The sequence below is a fragment of the Pistacia vera genome, unplaced genomic scaffold (genome assembly GCF_008641045.1).
Source record: "Pistacia vera cultivar Batoury unplaced genomic scaffold, PisVer_v2 Contig896, whole genome shotgun sequence".
In the NCBI taxonomy this organism is placed as follows: Eukaryota; Viridiplantae; Streptophyta; class Magnoliopsida; order Sapindales; family Anacardiaceae; genus Pistacia; species Pistacia vera.
This window is the reverse complement of record NW_022196774.1, coordinates 580,581-595,792: the sequence shown is the minus strand read 5'-3', so window position 1 is coordinate 595,792 and position 15,212 is coordinate 580,581. Positions and strand designations below refer to the sequence as shown.

General features: G+C 36.1%; 4 protein-coding genes and 1 non-coding gene across 6 annotated transcripts; 2 read left to right on the top strand and 3 right to left on the bottom strand.

The window, feature by feature from the left end:
• Positions 1–111: 111 nt before the first annotated feature.
• Positions 112–1,241, bottom strand: LOC116119564. Its single transcript, XM_031405497.1, has 3 exons — positions 1,022–1,241; positions 580–791; positions 112–492 (listed from the first exon to the last, which is right to left on the bottom strand). Exons 1-3 carry the CDS (start codon positions 1,239–1,241, stop codon positions 112–114), a joined length of 813 nt encoding a protein of 270 aa, XP_031261357.1.
• Positions 853–925, top strand: TRNAK-CUU. Its single transcript has one exon. It is a non-coding gene; the product is annotated as a tRNA-Lys (tRNA).
• Positions 1,242–1,642: 401 nt separating the features above from the next.
• LOC116119576 (UDP-galactose/UDP-glucose transporter 4-like) lies at positions 1,643–4,195 on the bottom strand. The gene is made up of 7 exons (XM_031405509.1): positions 3,784–4,195; positions 3,392–3,420; positions 3,055–3,256; positions 2,537–2,779; positions 2,338–2,439; positions 2,132–2,239; positions 1,643–2,010 (listed from the first exon to the last, which is right to left on the bottom strand). The coding sequence occupies exons 1-7, from the start codon at positions 3,907–3,909 to the stop codon at positions 1,783–1,785; spliced, it is 1,038 nt and encodes a 345-aa protein (XP_031261369.1). The 5' UTR covers positions 3,910–4,195; the 3' UTR covers positions 1,643–1,782.
• A 356-nt stretch (positions 4,196–4,551) lies between these two features.
• LOC116119574 lies at positions 4,552–7,041 on the bottom strand. The gene is made up of 3 exons (XM_031405508.1): positions 6,044–7,041; positions 5,525–5,636; positions 4,552–5,431 (listed from the first exon to the last, which is right to left on the bottom strand). Exons 1-3 carry the CDS (start codon positions 6,785–6,787, stop codon positions 4,950–4,952), a joined length of 1,338 nt encoding a protein of 445 aa, XP_031261368.1. The 5' UTR covers positions 6,788–7,041; the 3' UTR covers positions 4,552–4,949.
• Positions 7,042–10,895: 3,854 nt separating this feature from the next.
• On the top strand, positions 10,896–14,930 carry LOC116119573 (flap endonuclease GEN-like 1). 2 transcript variants are annotated; one of them, XM_031405506.1, is made up of 8 exons: positions 10,896–11,220; positions 11,324–11,497; positions 11,938–12,108; positions 12,634–12,815; positions 12,945–13,188; positions 13,410–13,545; positions 13,831–14,303; positions 14,398–14,928. In XM_031405506.1, the coding sequence occupies exons 1-8, from the start codon at positions 11,026–11,028 to the stop codon at positions 14,659–14,661; spliced, it is 1,839 nt and encodes a 612-aa protein (XP_031261366.1). In that variant the 5' UTR covers positions 10,896–11,025; the 3' UTR covers positions 14,662–14,928. The 2 variants fall into 2 exon arrangements, with proteins under 2 accessions (XP_031261366.1, XP_031261367.1); XM_031405507.1 differs by lacking the exon at positions 11,938–12,108 and having other exon boundaries at positions 14,398–14,930.
• The last annotated feature ends 282 nt before the right edge of the window (positions 14,931–15,212 follow it).

The following is a 15,212-nucleotide window of genomic DNA, read 5'->3' as shown; positions in this document are numbered from 1 at the left end:
TTCTAAAATAAACAAAATATCAATAATTCATGAAAAAGATGGGTTTGGTAAAGAAGAGTAATCCACATCCACCTTAAAGAGAAGAAACTAAGAGAAAAATGATAAACTAGTTTAGTCATCCGCAGCTATATTCCTAAGTATCAACCCCAATGCATAAGCTGCACTAGCTGCCATGGTACCATTAAATAAAATGATGCCAATAGAGAGCACATAGTTTTGACCAGCAATCTTGGCCTTAGCTATACCAAGAAATGCAAGGGAAAGGGCAGATAGGAGACAACCACCAATAAACTTATCGGTGTCACTATTTGTAAACGGGATTAAAACGATGAAAGAGAGGAGTGGTGCACTGCCAAACAATAAAAAAGCCGCGAAAGTGACGACGCCATTCCTCCATGGCTTCTCTGATGGGTCAGGTGGTAGCATCCTTTTTTGAACTGTCATCTTCTCATCCACTATAATGTCTTTGTATTTCGCAAATATGGCCACCACCTACCATTCCAACAATTTTACATCATCAAAGTGTATATATGAAACATAATATTTGATTGTCCATTTTAGTTAATTCATAGCTTATACCGTGGAGGCATCATTTATGTCCATCCCAAGATGTTGATAATGTTGGACTAATGCTAGTAGCTGAGGCCTCTTATCGTTAGTGAGATCCCACTCTGTTGCTGCCCTTTCATTCGCTGCTACATCTTTCTCAGTACTGCTGGACACAAAATCTCCAAACCCCATGGATATCCCATCTGCCACTAAATTCGAAATTCCCAAAACTAGTACATCCACTACATGCAGGATCAAATATATTAAATTGGTAATATAATATAGAAACCTTAAAATCAAGCAGCCCGTCTAGCTCAGTCGGTAGAGCGCAAGGCTCTTAACCTTGTGGTCGTCGGTTCGAGCCCCACGGTGGGCGTTTTCGAAATTGTTTTTGTGTCACGTTGTTTTGGACCTTTTGGTTTAACACAGTATAAGAACATAGCAATAAAAATAAGAATGGGTAAGTAATTACCAGAAGAACGACGAGCAGCAGATATAGAAGAGATGAGGGAAAAGCATGTGACAATGGCATCAAGGCCAGCGTAAACGATGCTCTTCACATACTCTCCTTTCCATGTTTCCCTTGGCCTCCTACCTCCTACATTCCTCTTCTCTATATCTCCCCTGTTCTCTGATTGTAGCAGCAGGGTGGTACTGGTGCCATCATAGTCCTGCCCACTCATCTCAGCCATTAATTCGATGATTTCGATCCTCTATAGTCTTTACTCTATTGCTACTCAGTTTCACTCTTTTAACTGCTTTCATCTTTTTCAGTTTTTACCGCTTCGTATAAAAGAAGACAGCAATGCGTCTTAAAGTGGAAACTTACGTGTCAACATGCATGCTATTCAAATCACACGTGGCCAAACAAAACTAAGGGTCTTTTCAAACCACTCTGAGCTGAAACCACGTGGATTTCTTGTAAACCGAGTTCTCGAATGGAATCTCCTTTCCAGCTTTTCATTGGGATCTTTGTTTTCGTATACCAGGACCAGTAAAGTATTAGATAAAAAGGAAAGAAAACTTATGCCCAACAAATATTAATTACTTAAACTTTTATCTTATTTAAATTTTATTTTTTTCTTTTCTGCTTTTAAATTAAAATTTAGAAAATACAAATAGTGGACTAAAACGTTGCTGGCTCCGCAATTGTAATTAATTCGTGAGTGGCCTCAAGGCACAGAACATTTTTCCTGTTTCTTGTTGAGTTAATCCCAAAAGAAAAGATTAAAACTAGACCAATGGCCTTTTGTCTTCTCCAGCTTCATGTTCCAATCGAGTATTACTCTCTTTATCATCTTTTTCAATCTTGGACCTCGTAGTAGATTGGGTATCAGGCAAGAGTTTCAATGTAATGCCCATAGCTATCAGCAAAAGTCCAGTACCATGTTGCTCCGTCAATGGTTTTGTAAATATCAAGTATGATAACAGCAATGTTACAGCTTTTCTTGCCGTTGTCACCTGAGATCAAGTCCAACCAAAAATCAAACAACTGAATTATCAAATAGGTGTTATTCTATAATCTATTTATGTTTATAAGATTTGATATAATAAGACCAGAAGGCTTTGAGTGAGGATATACCATGGCTGTAGTAGCAGCACCAAACAGGGCAATAAGGGAAAGGACAGAGACTTGGCCGATAAATGTCGCCATAGCCTCAAACACCAACACGCCATACACGTACAGATGCTGCAATAACCAATAGAAGAATTATAACATTTCTTGGGAAAATATGCTCCATGTCAAGATGAAAATATAGAAATTCATCGCTGTTATTATTAATTTACCTGAGAACATGAATTCCATGCTTTGAATAACTCCCCTGTCAGAATCATGGGAGGAATCAGGAAAGGCAAACCGACTACAGTTGAGCAAAACAGCATCTCCATCTGTATAAAGAGACAAAACAAGGTATTAAATTAAACAAATGGAGTCACAAATTTTCAATTTAAGAAACAACAGAAAAGCATAGCACAGGTTAATCACCTGGGTCGTTTCAGGATTCATGGTAAAGATTGCTTCTTGCAAATTACCAAGAAAGGAATCCATGATTAGAGCACCAGATACCATTATAACACCAATCATACTGAAATTTGGTGAAGTTTGGGCATCTGCTAAGGTAAAAAGGATCAATCCCACAACTAAAAGTATTGCAGATACGTATTCATGAACTGGGTATTTTCGTCTGAGGCCCGGTATGAATGCGCCCATAACCATTACAGGCAAAACCTGAGATGACAAAATAAATTTCCAATTATAAACAAATTGATCCCATTTACTTGATTCACATAACCAGAGTCAATGAGCTAATTTGAGTAATTTACACCATTACAGATTAAGAGACCCAATTTTACTATCAAACAGAAACTGAAGTTGTCAAAATGTCTAGTAAGGAGGTCCAGTGAATGAATTTCACGAAAGAATAAAGAAATTCGAAGAACCATTGCCAAAATTGTTATTTTTTCCAACATGAAATAAAATAAAGTAATGGAGTTGACTATTACCTTTGTGGATTTGAACATGAGCTGTGCAGGATAGTTAAGAAAAGCCAAAGACCCTTTGGTAAGTCCATGAGAACCCATTAAGACTGCAGAGAGCTTCACATAAGTCTTCCATGGATTCACCATCTGTTTAGTGGTGAAACCTTGAAGATAAATGAGAACGATATAGACGAATCCTTGAACAAATGTGAAGTACCAACCGTAACTGGGAAAATAAAAGGTGCCCATTGATCATAATTTACAAACTAATCCTTGAAATTCCAGATCACAAATGAACAAATCCTTCAAGAAAATCATTAAAATGTTACCAAATACAACAGTACTTATATGCAAATTATACCTGAATTGGAGCCTGTTGTATACATATTCCTGCAAATTACGTAATAATCAGTTTACAATCATGTGGATGAAATAATTAATTACTGAAAAGTTTAATTCTCAACTCTATTTGGCGGCTGAGAAACTTGAAAAAAAATAATATTTTTTCAGTACATATCTTTTCCCTGAGCTGTGATCCTCAAATTTATCGTCTACAAAAACATATTTCGCAAAACTAAAAACGCAAATCTTTCAACAGCCGTATCAACATTACTTAAAAAACGGAAGGAAATATAACATAAAACTCCAAGTTCCATTTTTCTTTCGTTGGTAGTTAATTTTCTCTGAGATCAAACAGAATCTCATAAAACAAAAAGGATAAAAAAAAAAAAAAACAATTAGAGAAATAAATACCTCGCAGATGCCATTGACAAGGTAACCAAAGAAGAAACCAGAAGAGCAAATGAGGAATTGTTGCCATATGGGTCTATCAGATAAAGAAATTCCAAACAAAGACCGAACTTGTTCTTCGTTCCTCATTTTCAATTTTCTCAGAGTACTCAACGAAGGAAGCAGCTTATGAACTTTGGAAATGAAACTCGATCAACAACACAATAACTATGTCAACTTGGTTTGCAATAGCATTTGCATGTCGACTTGCCAAATTGCAAAAAAAAACAAAAATAAAAAAAAATATGAAAATAAGGTCAAGGTGTATCGGTTTGGTGACTGTATCTGTAACAACCTATAAAAATTATAGGAAGAGTTAAGGGTATGTTCTTCTGGGACTGTAAAGGAGAAAGAGGTAACAATAAATAAAGATATGTTCTCTTACGGAAAAAGATAGTTTATACGGGAAGAGAGAGAATAATTAAAGATTTAAAAGTTATGATAAATGAGAATAATTAGTGCATATCCAACAGAAGTTAAATACAAATGTTGGTGTTATTAGATATTGTACAATTTTCTTTTTTATTTATTGAGAAATTTTAATTCATGAGATGCTTTCCTTCTAGATTCTTTGTTTAATTACAAAGGTATTCGGCCACGTGTTGTTAATAAATTCCATCTAAGTTTATATAATTTCTACCGTTTCTATCATAAGCACGCAACAAAAATATTTATCAGGAAATAAAATAGGCTTGAAATGTGTTTATAATAATAAATTATTAAATAAATATAAATGTCATCTGAAAAGCTGCAATTAATAAAGGCACATTACTTTTTCAACCAGAATTCAGATTTGAGGACCCAACAAGTCTCAAAATCGAGGACTTTATGCCACGTCGAACAATTTCACCACGTGGCAGCTTTTTAAGGCCTTGAAAGACTAGAGTACTTTCCTTTGGACTTCAGTCAACTACCCCATACAGCTGGAAAATCTGTAAATAATTTTTATTATAAACCTTTTCTACTTTTTGGAACTTTCGTGTTCTATGCTCTATTTGAACTCTTTGACTGATCAAGTTGAGCCCATTTCCGTTTGACTCTAACTTGGCCCAAAGAACGGGCTGGTGGCCACATGGGCATACGGTTGGCACCAGTTGTGCCTCTGTGTACATGTCCTTTAGTCTTTACATTCAGCTTACTAAGAAATCAGCCAATGCCTCGTCCACTAAAAGGTTCAACATTACAATCTCAATTTGCAAAGCCATTTCTTCTTGTTCCTCCTCAAATTTGTTCCACTTCCCAAATTTTTTATCCATTCCTTTAACATATTCTTCCCAATCCATTGTACAACTGTGTTCCCCATTAATCCATCTTTTTGCTTGCCCAATCATCTCGCTGTCAATCTCATCGTTTCTTGTAGATAATTCATCCATAAAGAAATCAAACAACAGTTGCTCTACAACAACATTGTCTTCACAATACCCCATTGAACTTGTAGCTTTGACATGATTCAGTAGCCGCATTGCCGTCTCTTCAACATCATTTACTTCTTTATCTTCATCAGAAACATCGTCATTTTCTTCCATTGACATCCATTCTTCTAGGTTGAAAGGATCTACTTTGGCCAAACCCTCAAAGCATTGAATCCTTTGCATAAGATTTTGTTTTGTTTCTGTTGAGAAAAAAATCACAGGCTTATAGTTAGCTAACAATGGCATGACATTAAAACATGAAAACGTATATGGAGGCCAAAGACGGAACATACTCTCCATATGGTCAAGGGTTCGATTGAAAGATAATAGGGATTCATCTTCTTCAAATTGAAAATCAAGAACAGAAACAGGGCTCCGCTGTTCTTTCTCGTCACAAGATAACTCCTGCCATTGCATTACAACATTAGTCAAAATAAGAACAATATACCCACTTGAAATTTAAAAAAAAAAAAAAAAACACATGAAAGTTTGAGCTAAGAAGCTTCCACACAAGCTTCGATGGATTAAAAAAAAAAAAAATCAACTATCAAAATCATCAAGGGATGTAATTTTCATGTGTTAATTATAATTATATCTTTTATTAAACATGACTTCCTCGTAACTTACTTTTTGACTTTTTGTCTCATGTGATTAAGTTATGTGTTTCTGTCACTAATCAGACAAAACATCAACCTCAATGTAGAGACAAATTCTACCAAACCTGACAACCAGACAATATCATCACGTAAATTAAGCCATAGCAGACACAGAATTATATTCTATAGATTGTGTACACTTAAATAATTGCTCACCTTTGGTCCCACCGCAATATTAGCCGTGGCCTCTTTTGTCGCTTTCATGCAATCGCTGCCGACACCTGGTAAATAATCCTCCGAGTTACTGCACCAAGACGGTAAATCCTCCGCGGTAAAATCACTTTCACACCAACTAGACCCGTTACTGTTACTGCAAGGACTATTGGTGGATCCCGTTGTTGTTGTGGCGCAGTGGTGATGATCAGGAGAGTAAGCAAGATCCGATGGTTGAGGATCCTCCTCCACCAAGTCCCTGAATGACTTCCACCGTATGATATCTTTGATTCTAACTGTCATTTTGATTTCAGTTTCTTTCTTCTCACTGCTCTTGATTTCTTTGTTATGCTTTTTTGACAGCCTAAGAGAAAAGCTTCTTGGTAAAATTGAAGGAGACTTAACAGCATTGAATTGGATGTTTTTGACGGTGTTGATAATGGCTTGAAAGGCTGAGATTGTTGTTGAGGCTGCTGCTTTTGATCGGCTTCTTAGTAATCTCTTTGTGTTGCTTGAATATGAATGATTTCTTTCTGCATTGACATCGATTTGGATGAGATATCGCATACTACGATCTTCAAGTCGCCTAGGAAAGGACTTGAATCCGCTTGAAGGGTATGAATGCGAATCGTCAATGAGAAAATCTTTAAGCATTTGAGGTCTACGCTCTAATGAAAATTGCTTTCTTAGCTTGGAGTTTGTGTAATTGGAACGTGATGATGAAGTCCTTGAAGACGACATGATCATAAATTATACAAACTGAGAACAAGATTTAATTACTGAGAACGTAAGCGGAGAAAAGAGAGTTCAAAAGACGAGAGAAAGAGAAAGAGGTTGAAATGATCTTGGAGCAAAGAGATTTAAAGTAGTTAAGGGTGAAGTATAGGAAGGTGGGAAGTGAGAAGTGAAAGGAAGGATGCAAATTTAAAGGGATGAGAAGAAGGAATAAAAGAAAGAGGGAGGCAGCTTCTAGGCGTGGATATCTCCAGGTAAGAAGCTCGTGCGAGTGGAGAGGGCAATGGTCTGTGGTTGTAGTAAAAAAATAATAATAGCAAAACGACTAAATGTGTAAAAGCGTGGATGCTTCTAATTTATTGATATTAAAATAGGAGACATAAGGTGAGATTAGAAGATATGCTAGGAGGTCTTTTTGGACTTTGTTGTGCCTAAAAATGGGTGCTGATATGAGCATCAACCAATCAGAGTTTAGGAAGGCTTTATACCGTTTAGAAGCTATCACGTCGTCCCAAGATAGAAGGGATACGGTTGTCACCAATCTAGTAGATTCAAGTTTTATCTATGAGTGGATGAATACCGTACACATGTCCTAACTTTATCAAAATAAAGTTGATAAGGATTAAAGAGTGGTCTTCACATGTCATGACAACTTACAAAAGCATTCATTATATTGACTTAAAAGGTGTATAAGTGAGCAACTCTCTTCACGAAAAGGAAGGTTGAGCATATGAGAGCTAGACATAGATTTGAGCTTTATTATTTCTTTCTGTAAAACAAAATATTTCTTCATCTTTGTATGTCTTACGGCCAATATCATAAAAAATAGACAGAGAATAATAAAATAACACTAGATGTAGGATTTGCTTTAAACATCCGAACCATTATAAGAATCTCTCTTATCAGTCTATTATTTATTTTACTGTAACATATATAATCTCAGTACCATATTTAAATCTTATGGATCCATAACGTATAATTTCTAAAACTCTCTTAATAATACTTTATACGTGGTGTCCAAAATCAACTTAAAAGTGGCAGTTTTGCCAGTTTAAGTGTGTGGTGACACACCAATCAGAGCTGTGCCTCAGTGCCAGTGTAAGCTTAGAACTGGTCTCGTGGGCTTGGTTTCCTGGAGCCATTGGAGCGTATTATACAAACAATGATCTCGTGATCTGTTAGTAGATCATATCCCTCGTAAATTAAAGCTCCTTCAATTACTCACTTCACTTATTGCTCTTGTTTTATTATTTTGAAGAATGCTTTAATATATGTACTTAAGAACAGCGGGTCTCACCTTGCTTGCTTCTCATGGGTCAAAATCAAACAGCAAAATGATTAAATATAGAGGATCTCTCTATGATATTGTTGTATGCGTTTGAGGACACAAGTTTGGCATATTATGTGACGTTCTTCTGCGCAATCAGTTGAGTAAGATATGATGGAGAAATATTTAGATTGGGCTTCCATCAAATATATTTGAATGTGTCCACTAGTTCTCGTCCAGTTCATGCGTCGAACCTGCTACATATCGCCATTTGTAATTACCCGGTTGCACGTGTAAATATCTAAGTTCATTGATATCTGGAGCCCAGTCATATGAGGGATCCGATGTTGTACTGTTTGCAACTCATATATCTATATAGTTCGTGTGGCATTACAGGATATATAAAAAAAAATTGTTTTAAAATTTTTTGTATTTTCATTTCAGTACTATCAATTTTTTTTTTTATAAATATTATAGTAAATATGTTTTTGAATTTTATAAATATTAAAAATGTAACCCAAACGGTCTGTCTAATTTTTTTTAAACCACTATTTAACTGGCCTTATTTTCAAACCATACAAGCCCAATATAATAAAGTAACTGGGCTTGAACAGACCGTTTGTTTCTAAACGTTCACTTATGTTCATCAGAAAGGGTGCATAACTGCGTATTATTTCACTATTTTTGAAATAGAAACGGATAGGGTTAAAAAGGGAATTTCATTGATATTTGCTCAGGTCGGTTGCTTTTCTCAATTAGTGATGGCAATGGGCCGGGCCGGGACCGGGTACCCCTTGGCCCAGGCCCAAGCTCGACCTCATGACACAGGCCCAAGCCCGGCCCGAGCCCGCTACGGGTATGATAGGCAAAGCCCAAGCCCGGCCCGACGGGTTTTTTATAACCGCAGGCCCGGCCCAAGCCCACCTTTTTTAATAATGTTTATTTTTAAATATTAATAAATTTCAAAATTTTTTATATTTTTAATTTTAGAAATGGTTTTTAAATATTAATTGAAGCTATTTCCGCAAATAATTTAAGCAATAAGTGAGCAATTAAAACTCTATAATAGTTGATTATACTAACTTTTCAGCTGTGCATAATATGTTATGGTGAAATCCACTTTAATAAGTTGAACCAAACCCATCTAACTCATTTAAAGGCAATTTTAACATGTTAAACCTTTAATATGGGATGAAAATTGAGGTTAGGGTTTGGGAAAAATGGATATATATATATATATATATAATTAAATATATAGTATAAGGGTAAATTAGTAAAATTAATACTAAAATTTTCGGGACGGGCCGGGCCTAAAGATATACCCATGCCCGGCCCGTACCCGAGGTCGGGCCTTAAAATCAAGCCCAGGCCCAAGCCCAAGCCCGCCAACCTCGGGTAAAGCCCGCCCCTTTCGGGCCGGGCCGGGCCGGGTACCCGAAAATGTCGGGCTCATTGCCATCTCTATTCTCAATGTTTTAAAACTCAACCCAAGGTGAAACCCGGCAAAGTTGCCAGGTCCGGGTTGACTGGTTTGACCACGATCAAACCGATTGACAAAAACTTTTAAAATTCATCAAATACACCCCTAAAAATTACAGTTAAGTTTCTATAAGTTTGAAATTTAGCAAACACACCCTAAATACAAATTGGCCGACAACTGGTTGGTTGCGACGACACCCCGGATGTAACCCCAACTGTCCCTTGAGCTCATTCCCCTTAAAATATACCCAAGATCTGACCGAAATATGTTCAATTTTGACTAGATCTCACCAACGTCGACATCGGCATTCCAAGCCAGATCTCATCAACCCCTCCCCATCACCCAGAAATTACTTCCCTCTCCCTCCCTCCCGACCAAAACCCACCTCACCCTACCCCCATTAGCCTCGCCAATCATTGGCAAAAGCCGGTTGTTGCCACTGCCAGTTTTGTTTGATTTCTGGTCAGTTTACTTACCGAAAATCAATGAAGTCACCACCATTGCATTTACCGACACTTTCTCTTCAAAAGCCCCAACATCCCGCTCATCAATTGTTCGCCGATTATTCTCCCAAATCTTAGGGTTTTGGGTGAATGGGAAAAATATAAACTTGGCCCGTTGAAGCTTTCGAGTCCCGATTAAACATACCAAGCCGGGTTTTAAAACATTGGCTTTTCTTGAACATGGCGTAAACCCTACGCTAAAGCATTTTAGGGTCCACTTGGGAGTTTCATGGTAACGGTTATAGAGGTTTTAAGGGTAAATCATCATAGCGATTTTGAGGAGTTTTTAGTAACAGCTTTTAAAGCACCCAACATGTGCTTGAGAATTTAATTTCCAGTGATTCTGATAGTTTTTTAAAACAATAAATTTACCTATATGCCCATAAAATACCTCAACTTGGAGTTGTGTTTTTTCAATTACAAGGTAAGGGTTCTTTATTTGTTTTCTACTTATTAGTATATTTTAACTTTAGATTTAATAAAGTATCCTTATACTTCTTCGCTATTTTTTGCAACATCTAGAATGATTGAAAAACTATAACCCCACTTATCCAAGAAAACATTTAGAAATGAGATTTTAATAATTTTTTTTTATAATTGCTTAAAATTATTTTATATTTAATATGATTGAAGACGTACATAATATGATCAATTTTATTTTTTATATAATTAGAATAGTTTTATAGTTAATAGGGTATATATAGAATAAAATTTTAAAACTAGCTAAAACACTCTAATTCAAAGTATTTTATAAACTCCTAAAAAATCCAAGGGTTTTGAGACAGTTAAAACCAATATATACAAAATCTGACCAGTAATAATTTTAGAATACCGAGTAATTAAAAATCCCTCAAATTCAATGGAAAAAAAACTCCCCCGCAGTCCTTAGTCTATAAAAGCCCACAGAGTCTGAATTCTGAAAGATGTGATCTTATAGTTCTTAACGGTAATCGATTCTTCTTCCATTCTTTGGAAAAATATGAAACTGAAGTAAGAAGTGATGGGTGTGGGAGGGAAATTCTGGGACTTGCTAAAACCCTACGGCAGAACGGAAGGTTTCGATTTCTTGAGAGACAAACGGGTTGCTGTGGACCTCTCTTACTGGATTGTGCAACACGAGACCGCAATTAAAACTCATGCTCGTAAACCCCATCTCAGACTCACCTTCTTCCGTACAATCAACCTCTTCGCCAAGGTCTTATAAAACGCTTTTAGTAAATTTTTAGGCTTTGGTCATAATTTCTTTTTAGTAAATTGCTAGGTTTTGTCATGAGAATGATTTTGTTTGTAATTCACAGTTTCGAGCATATCCAATCTTTGTTGTCGATGGAACTCCGTCGCCTTTGAAAGCCCAGGCGAGGATAATGAGGTTTTTCCGTTCTTGCATAGATTCTTCAAGTTTACCCGTGCCTGAAGAGGGCATTTCTGTAGAGAGGAACCGGGCATTTCAGAAATTTGTTAAAGAGTGTGTGGTCAGTCGATAATTTTCCTATTATTGCTATCAAATTTTATTGTTGAAATTTTTGTTTTTGTTTGCATATTTTGGCCCAGAAATTATTTCAAGAATAATCAAGGTTTAGCGTTTTGTTTATACTTTTTATTGGAAAGGACTACTGTGATGGCATGAAGACTGAGAAAATGGTTATTATCACCTTTATTAGTTTTTTTTTTTTCGCAGTTGTGGTTATTGTTGTCTAAAGTAGTTATGGAGTATGTAGGTAATTTTGATTTTTAAGTTTTTATTTATTTTTTATAAGAATTAAAGAAGACATTGAAATAGGTCATACAATGGAAAATGGACAGAGAGATAAAATAAAATAAAATAAAATAAATTGGACAAGGGCCTGATGGTTGTTTCTTTAATGCCTATAGACTATAGTGGCTGCATATTAACTAAAAATTGGTTATATAGGAACTGATCGAACTATTTGGGATGCCTGTACTAAAAGCAAAAGGTGAGGCTGAAGCACTATGTGCCCAGTTAAATAGTGAAGGTCATGTAGATGCATGCATCACAGCTGATAGTGACGCGTTCCTCTTTGGGGCTAAATGTGTGATAAAATGCATCAAACCCAACACAAGAGTAAGTCATTACCTTGCTTATTTTGCTGATGTAACCAAATCGTTATCTATTTTTGTTCAATTGTGCCTACTAGATATAGAAACTCTTTTTTCATCTGAAGATATTATTTGCTGTCTGGCTTTGGTAATAAGAAAAATGTGGCATAGATGATTCCTTATCAGACTCTGGAAACTTAAAAGATATGAAGAACGGTCATTAATAGCTGTTTCTGTTTTGAGTGAAACTTGCTTAATTGTTGTTGGTGTAAGGCCTTGTATTACATAGTAACAATAGATTTTCTTCTGTTTCATCTGAAATTTTGTTCTCTATTTTTGTTTGACCTCTTTCTTTTTTCTTTTTGAGTGCTTGGCTACAATCATCATAGAGTCCTATGAAGTAAGAGATGCTCTGTAGAGAGAGAAAAAGAAGCTCTTTTTTCCCTCAATTGTTTGTTGTGCCTTAATTTTTGTTCCTTCCTTATACATTTAGTTGCTTTTTAGATTGGTTGTTTTTGTTTGGCAAACATGAGAATCTCATTGTATACAGGAACCATTTGAATGCTACTGTATATCAGATATAGAAGCTGGTCTTGGGCTGAAGAGGAAACACTTGATAGCCATATCTCTTTTGGTTGGTAATGACCATGATTTAAATGGGGTGCAAGGGATTGGGCTTGACACAGCTCTTCGTTTTGTCCAAAAGTTCAGTGAAGATGAGATATTAAATAGGTATTCTTCTAATCTGGTTTGAAGATTAGTTCTCTTATTATTTGTAATTGTAAAGAGTAGTATTAAAGCTATAGATGATGCTGTACCCTGCTCATAATCGTATCTATTGAAGATGAAAATTTCTTGTAGCTTACATGAAATAGGCAATGGGGATATACCACAATATCAGAGTGGCATTGAGTCTGCAGATGATGTTGTGCCCTGTTTAGATGAAAGCTCCCCAAAGAAAATATCTCATTGTTCCTTCTGTGGGCATCCAGGCAGTAAGAGAGCTCATTTCAAGTTTTCTTGTGAATATTGTTGCAATGGTGATAGTGTGGATTGCATTAAAAAGCCAGAAGGGTTTAAATGTAATTGTTCCAACTGCATTAAGGTACAACTTTGCTGTAATTTCCATTATTTATTAGAACATGGTGACATGTTGTATCAATATATGGACATTTTCCTTCTTATATCTTATTAATAAATTCTACTGTACTTCAAACTCCATATTCTGTAACTTGCAGTAGTTTTGCCCTTTGATTAGAGCTGTTTTGTGGTGGTATGTGCTTCTTCTGTCCTCATTAAAAGCACCTCATGGTATTTGAATGGCAGAATAAAAAAGACAAGGAGCAAAAGAAGCATGAAAATTGGTGGATTAAAGTTTGCAACAAGATTACTATGGCGTCAAATTTTCCAAATGACGAAATCATTGGAATGTATTTATGCGATAATCATGGAAACTCTATTGGTATGTTTGGTAGTAGTCAGAATTATTGAGTTGGTTTATTGCTCTGGGATTTTTCTTGCTATATTTTGAACATTATTTACGATTACGATTATCATGATTTTACTTCTGCTAGGACTAAATGCATGAATTTTATTTTATTTTATTTTTTGTGGCTAATCAAATGCATGAACTTCGGAGCGCATTCCGTAGATTTTTATACAATTAACAAAGCCTCGATTTTTTCCTTTTCTTAATTGATTTTGTAGATCTTGTTCTGACTCATGAAGTCTTCTGTATTTTTTTCAGCTGCTGATGGCCCTTCTATATCATGGGAAAGCCCAAAAACTGAAATGGTAGTTGATTTCTTGGTTTTTCATCAGCTTTGGGAACCATCATATATTCGTCAAAGGATTCTTCCGATGCTGTCCACCATATATTTGAGAGAAATGGCTACAAATCCAGTGAAAACTTTGCTATATGGGCAATATGAATTTCATTCTATACAGCGTGTGAAGACAAGATACGGACATCAGTCTTATGTGGTCAAGTGGAAGAAAGCTGCATGTGCAACAGGCAATGTTATGTATGCTGTCCCTGTTGAAGATTCCGAGTCGCATCAAGAGTGCATGGAAGTCAATGAATCCGTTGATTTGTTGGATGAATCAAATAGCCCTCAGATTTATGTTGATGATGGGTGCTGGTTTTTGCTGACAGATGAGGATATGGATCTTGTGCATTCTGCATTTTCTGGGGAAGTTGATATATTTTTGCGAGAAAAGGTATAATTTTTACTTCTCTTGTTTTCTTTTGCCTGGAAATCTCAGGCTTTGGAGCTGTTGTGTGATTATTGTTTTTGCTCTTAAAATTTAACAGGAATTGAAAGAACTGAAAAAAAAAAAAGATTCAAGGTTAAGATCTGAAGGGTCCAGTAAAAGATTAGAATCGCCAAACCCAAAGGGTGTACAGCTTAGCATTACCGAATTTTATCGCTCAACCAAAGTACAACTTCAGGCAAATTCAGGAGAAGATATAACCAAGAATTCCAGTAGCCAGAGTGATCAGACATCGAAAGGGAAGAGGAAAATGTCAAGTCTTAACCTTTCCAAGTCTGCAAGGCGTCGCCTTTTATTTAACTAGGAAATTTTGAGGGTTCCTTTGGCCTCTTTTGCTTTATTGATTTAGAGATGTTAAATTAGTTGCCCCTAGTCTTTCAGAGTGTTTTCTTAAAACATGAGAAAGAAAATTTTGTAATTAAAGGTTAATATGATGTAGTAGTATTTTGTTTTTCCAGAAATCTATCTGTGTTTAAGTCATCATCTCTCTACACAAGTTGCTGCCCCTCTCACTGTATCTGCGCTGATGCATTTACTACCATGGTGCAGGAACTAAGTTAAGTGCTCTGAATTTCACCCGGTTGATTTATGTAGTGATACTTTGATTGAATTTCAGGTTCTTTAGACATTAAGCTATCTGTGGAATAATATTTAGACATTGAAATTTGATAAAGGCGCGGAAGAACCTGGACATTCTGACAGTGATAGATGCCCAGCAATTTATATTTCACCAGCCGCAGGCGGAAATTTCGGCAGCCCATAGGCTTGGGTTAGGCCAGAAGAAATAATTTAGAGTCTTGAGACACAACAGCGATTGAACAAGTCAATGCTTTGCTGTATTACCAAATAGAGAAA

Bases quoted from the DNA above. Each gene is read 5' to 3' on its own strand.
- LOC116119564 (XM_031405497.1), bottom strand. From the start codon at position 1,241: ATGGCTGAGATGAGTGGGCAGGACTATGATGGCACCAGTACCACCCTG. The intron at 792-1,021 runs GTAATTACTTAC...TCCTGCATGTAG, and splicing joins TGCTGCTCGTCGTTCTTCTG to TGGATGTACTAGTTTTGGGA. The intron at 493-579 runs GTATAAGCTATG...TTGGAATGGTAG, and splicing joins ACATAAATGATGCCTCCACG to GTGGTGGCCATATTTGCGAA.
- LOC116119574 (XM_031405508.1), bottom strand. From the start codon at position 6,787: ATGATCATGTCGTCTTCAAGGACTTCATCATCACGTTCCAATTACACA. The intron at 5,637-6,043 runs GTGAGCAATTAT...ATGCAATGGCAG, and splicing joins ATATTGCGGTGGGACCAAAG to GAGTTATCTTGTGACGAGAA. The intron at 5,432-5,524 runs GTATGTTCCGTC...TTTTCTCAACAG, and splicing joins AACCCTTGACCATATGGAGA to AAACAAAACAAAATCTTATG.
- LOC116119576 (XM_031405509.1), bottom strand. From the start codon at position 3,909: ATGAGGAACGAAGAACAAGTTCGGTCTTTGTTTGGAATTTCTTTATCT. The intron at 2,440-2,536 runs GTGATTAACCTG...CTCTTTATACAG, and splicing joins TGAATCCTGAAACGACCCAG to ATGGAGATGCTGTTTTGCTC. The intron at 2,011-2,131 runs GTATATCCTCAC...ACTTGATCTCAG, and splicing joins GTGCTGCTACTACAGCCATG to GTGACAACGGCAAGAAAAGC.
- LOC116119573 (XM_031405506.1), top strand. From the start codon at position 11,026: ATGGGTGTGGGAGGGAAATTCTGGGACTTGCTAAAACCCTACGGCAGA. The intron at 12,816-12,944 runs GTATTCTTCTAA...AATTTCTTGTAG, and splicing joins GAAGATGAGATATTAAATAG to CTTACATGAAATAGGCAATG. The intron at 13,546-13,830 runs GTATGTTTGGTA...TATTTTTTTCAG, and splicing joins TAATCATGGAAACTCTATTG to CTGCTGATGGCCCTTCTATA.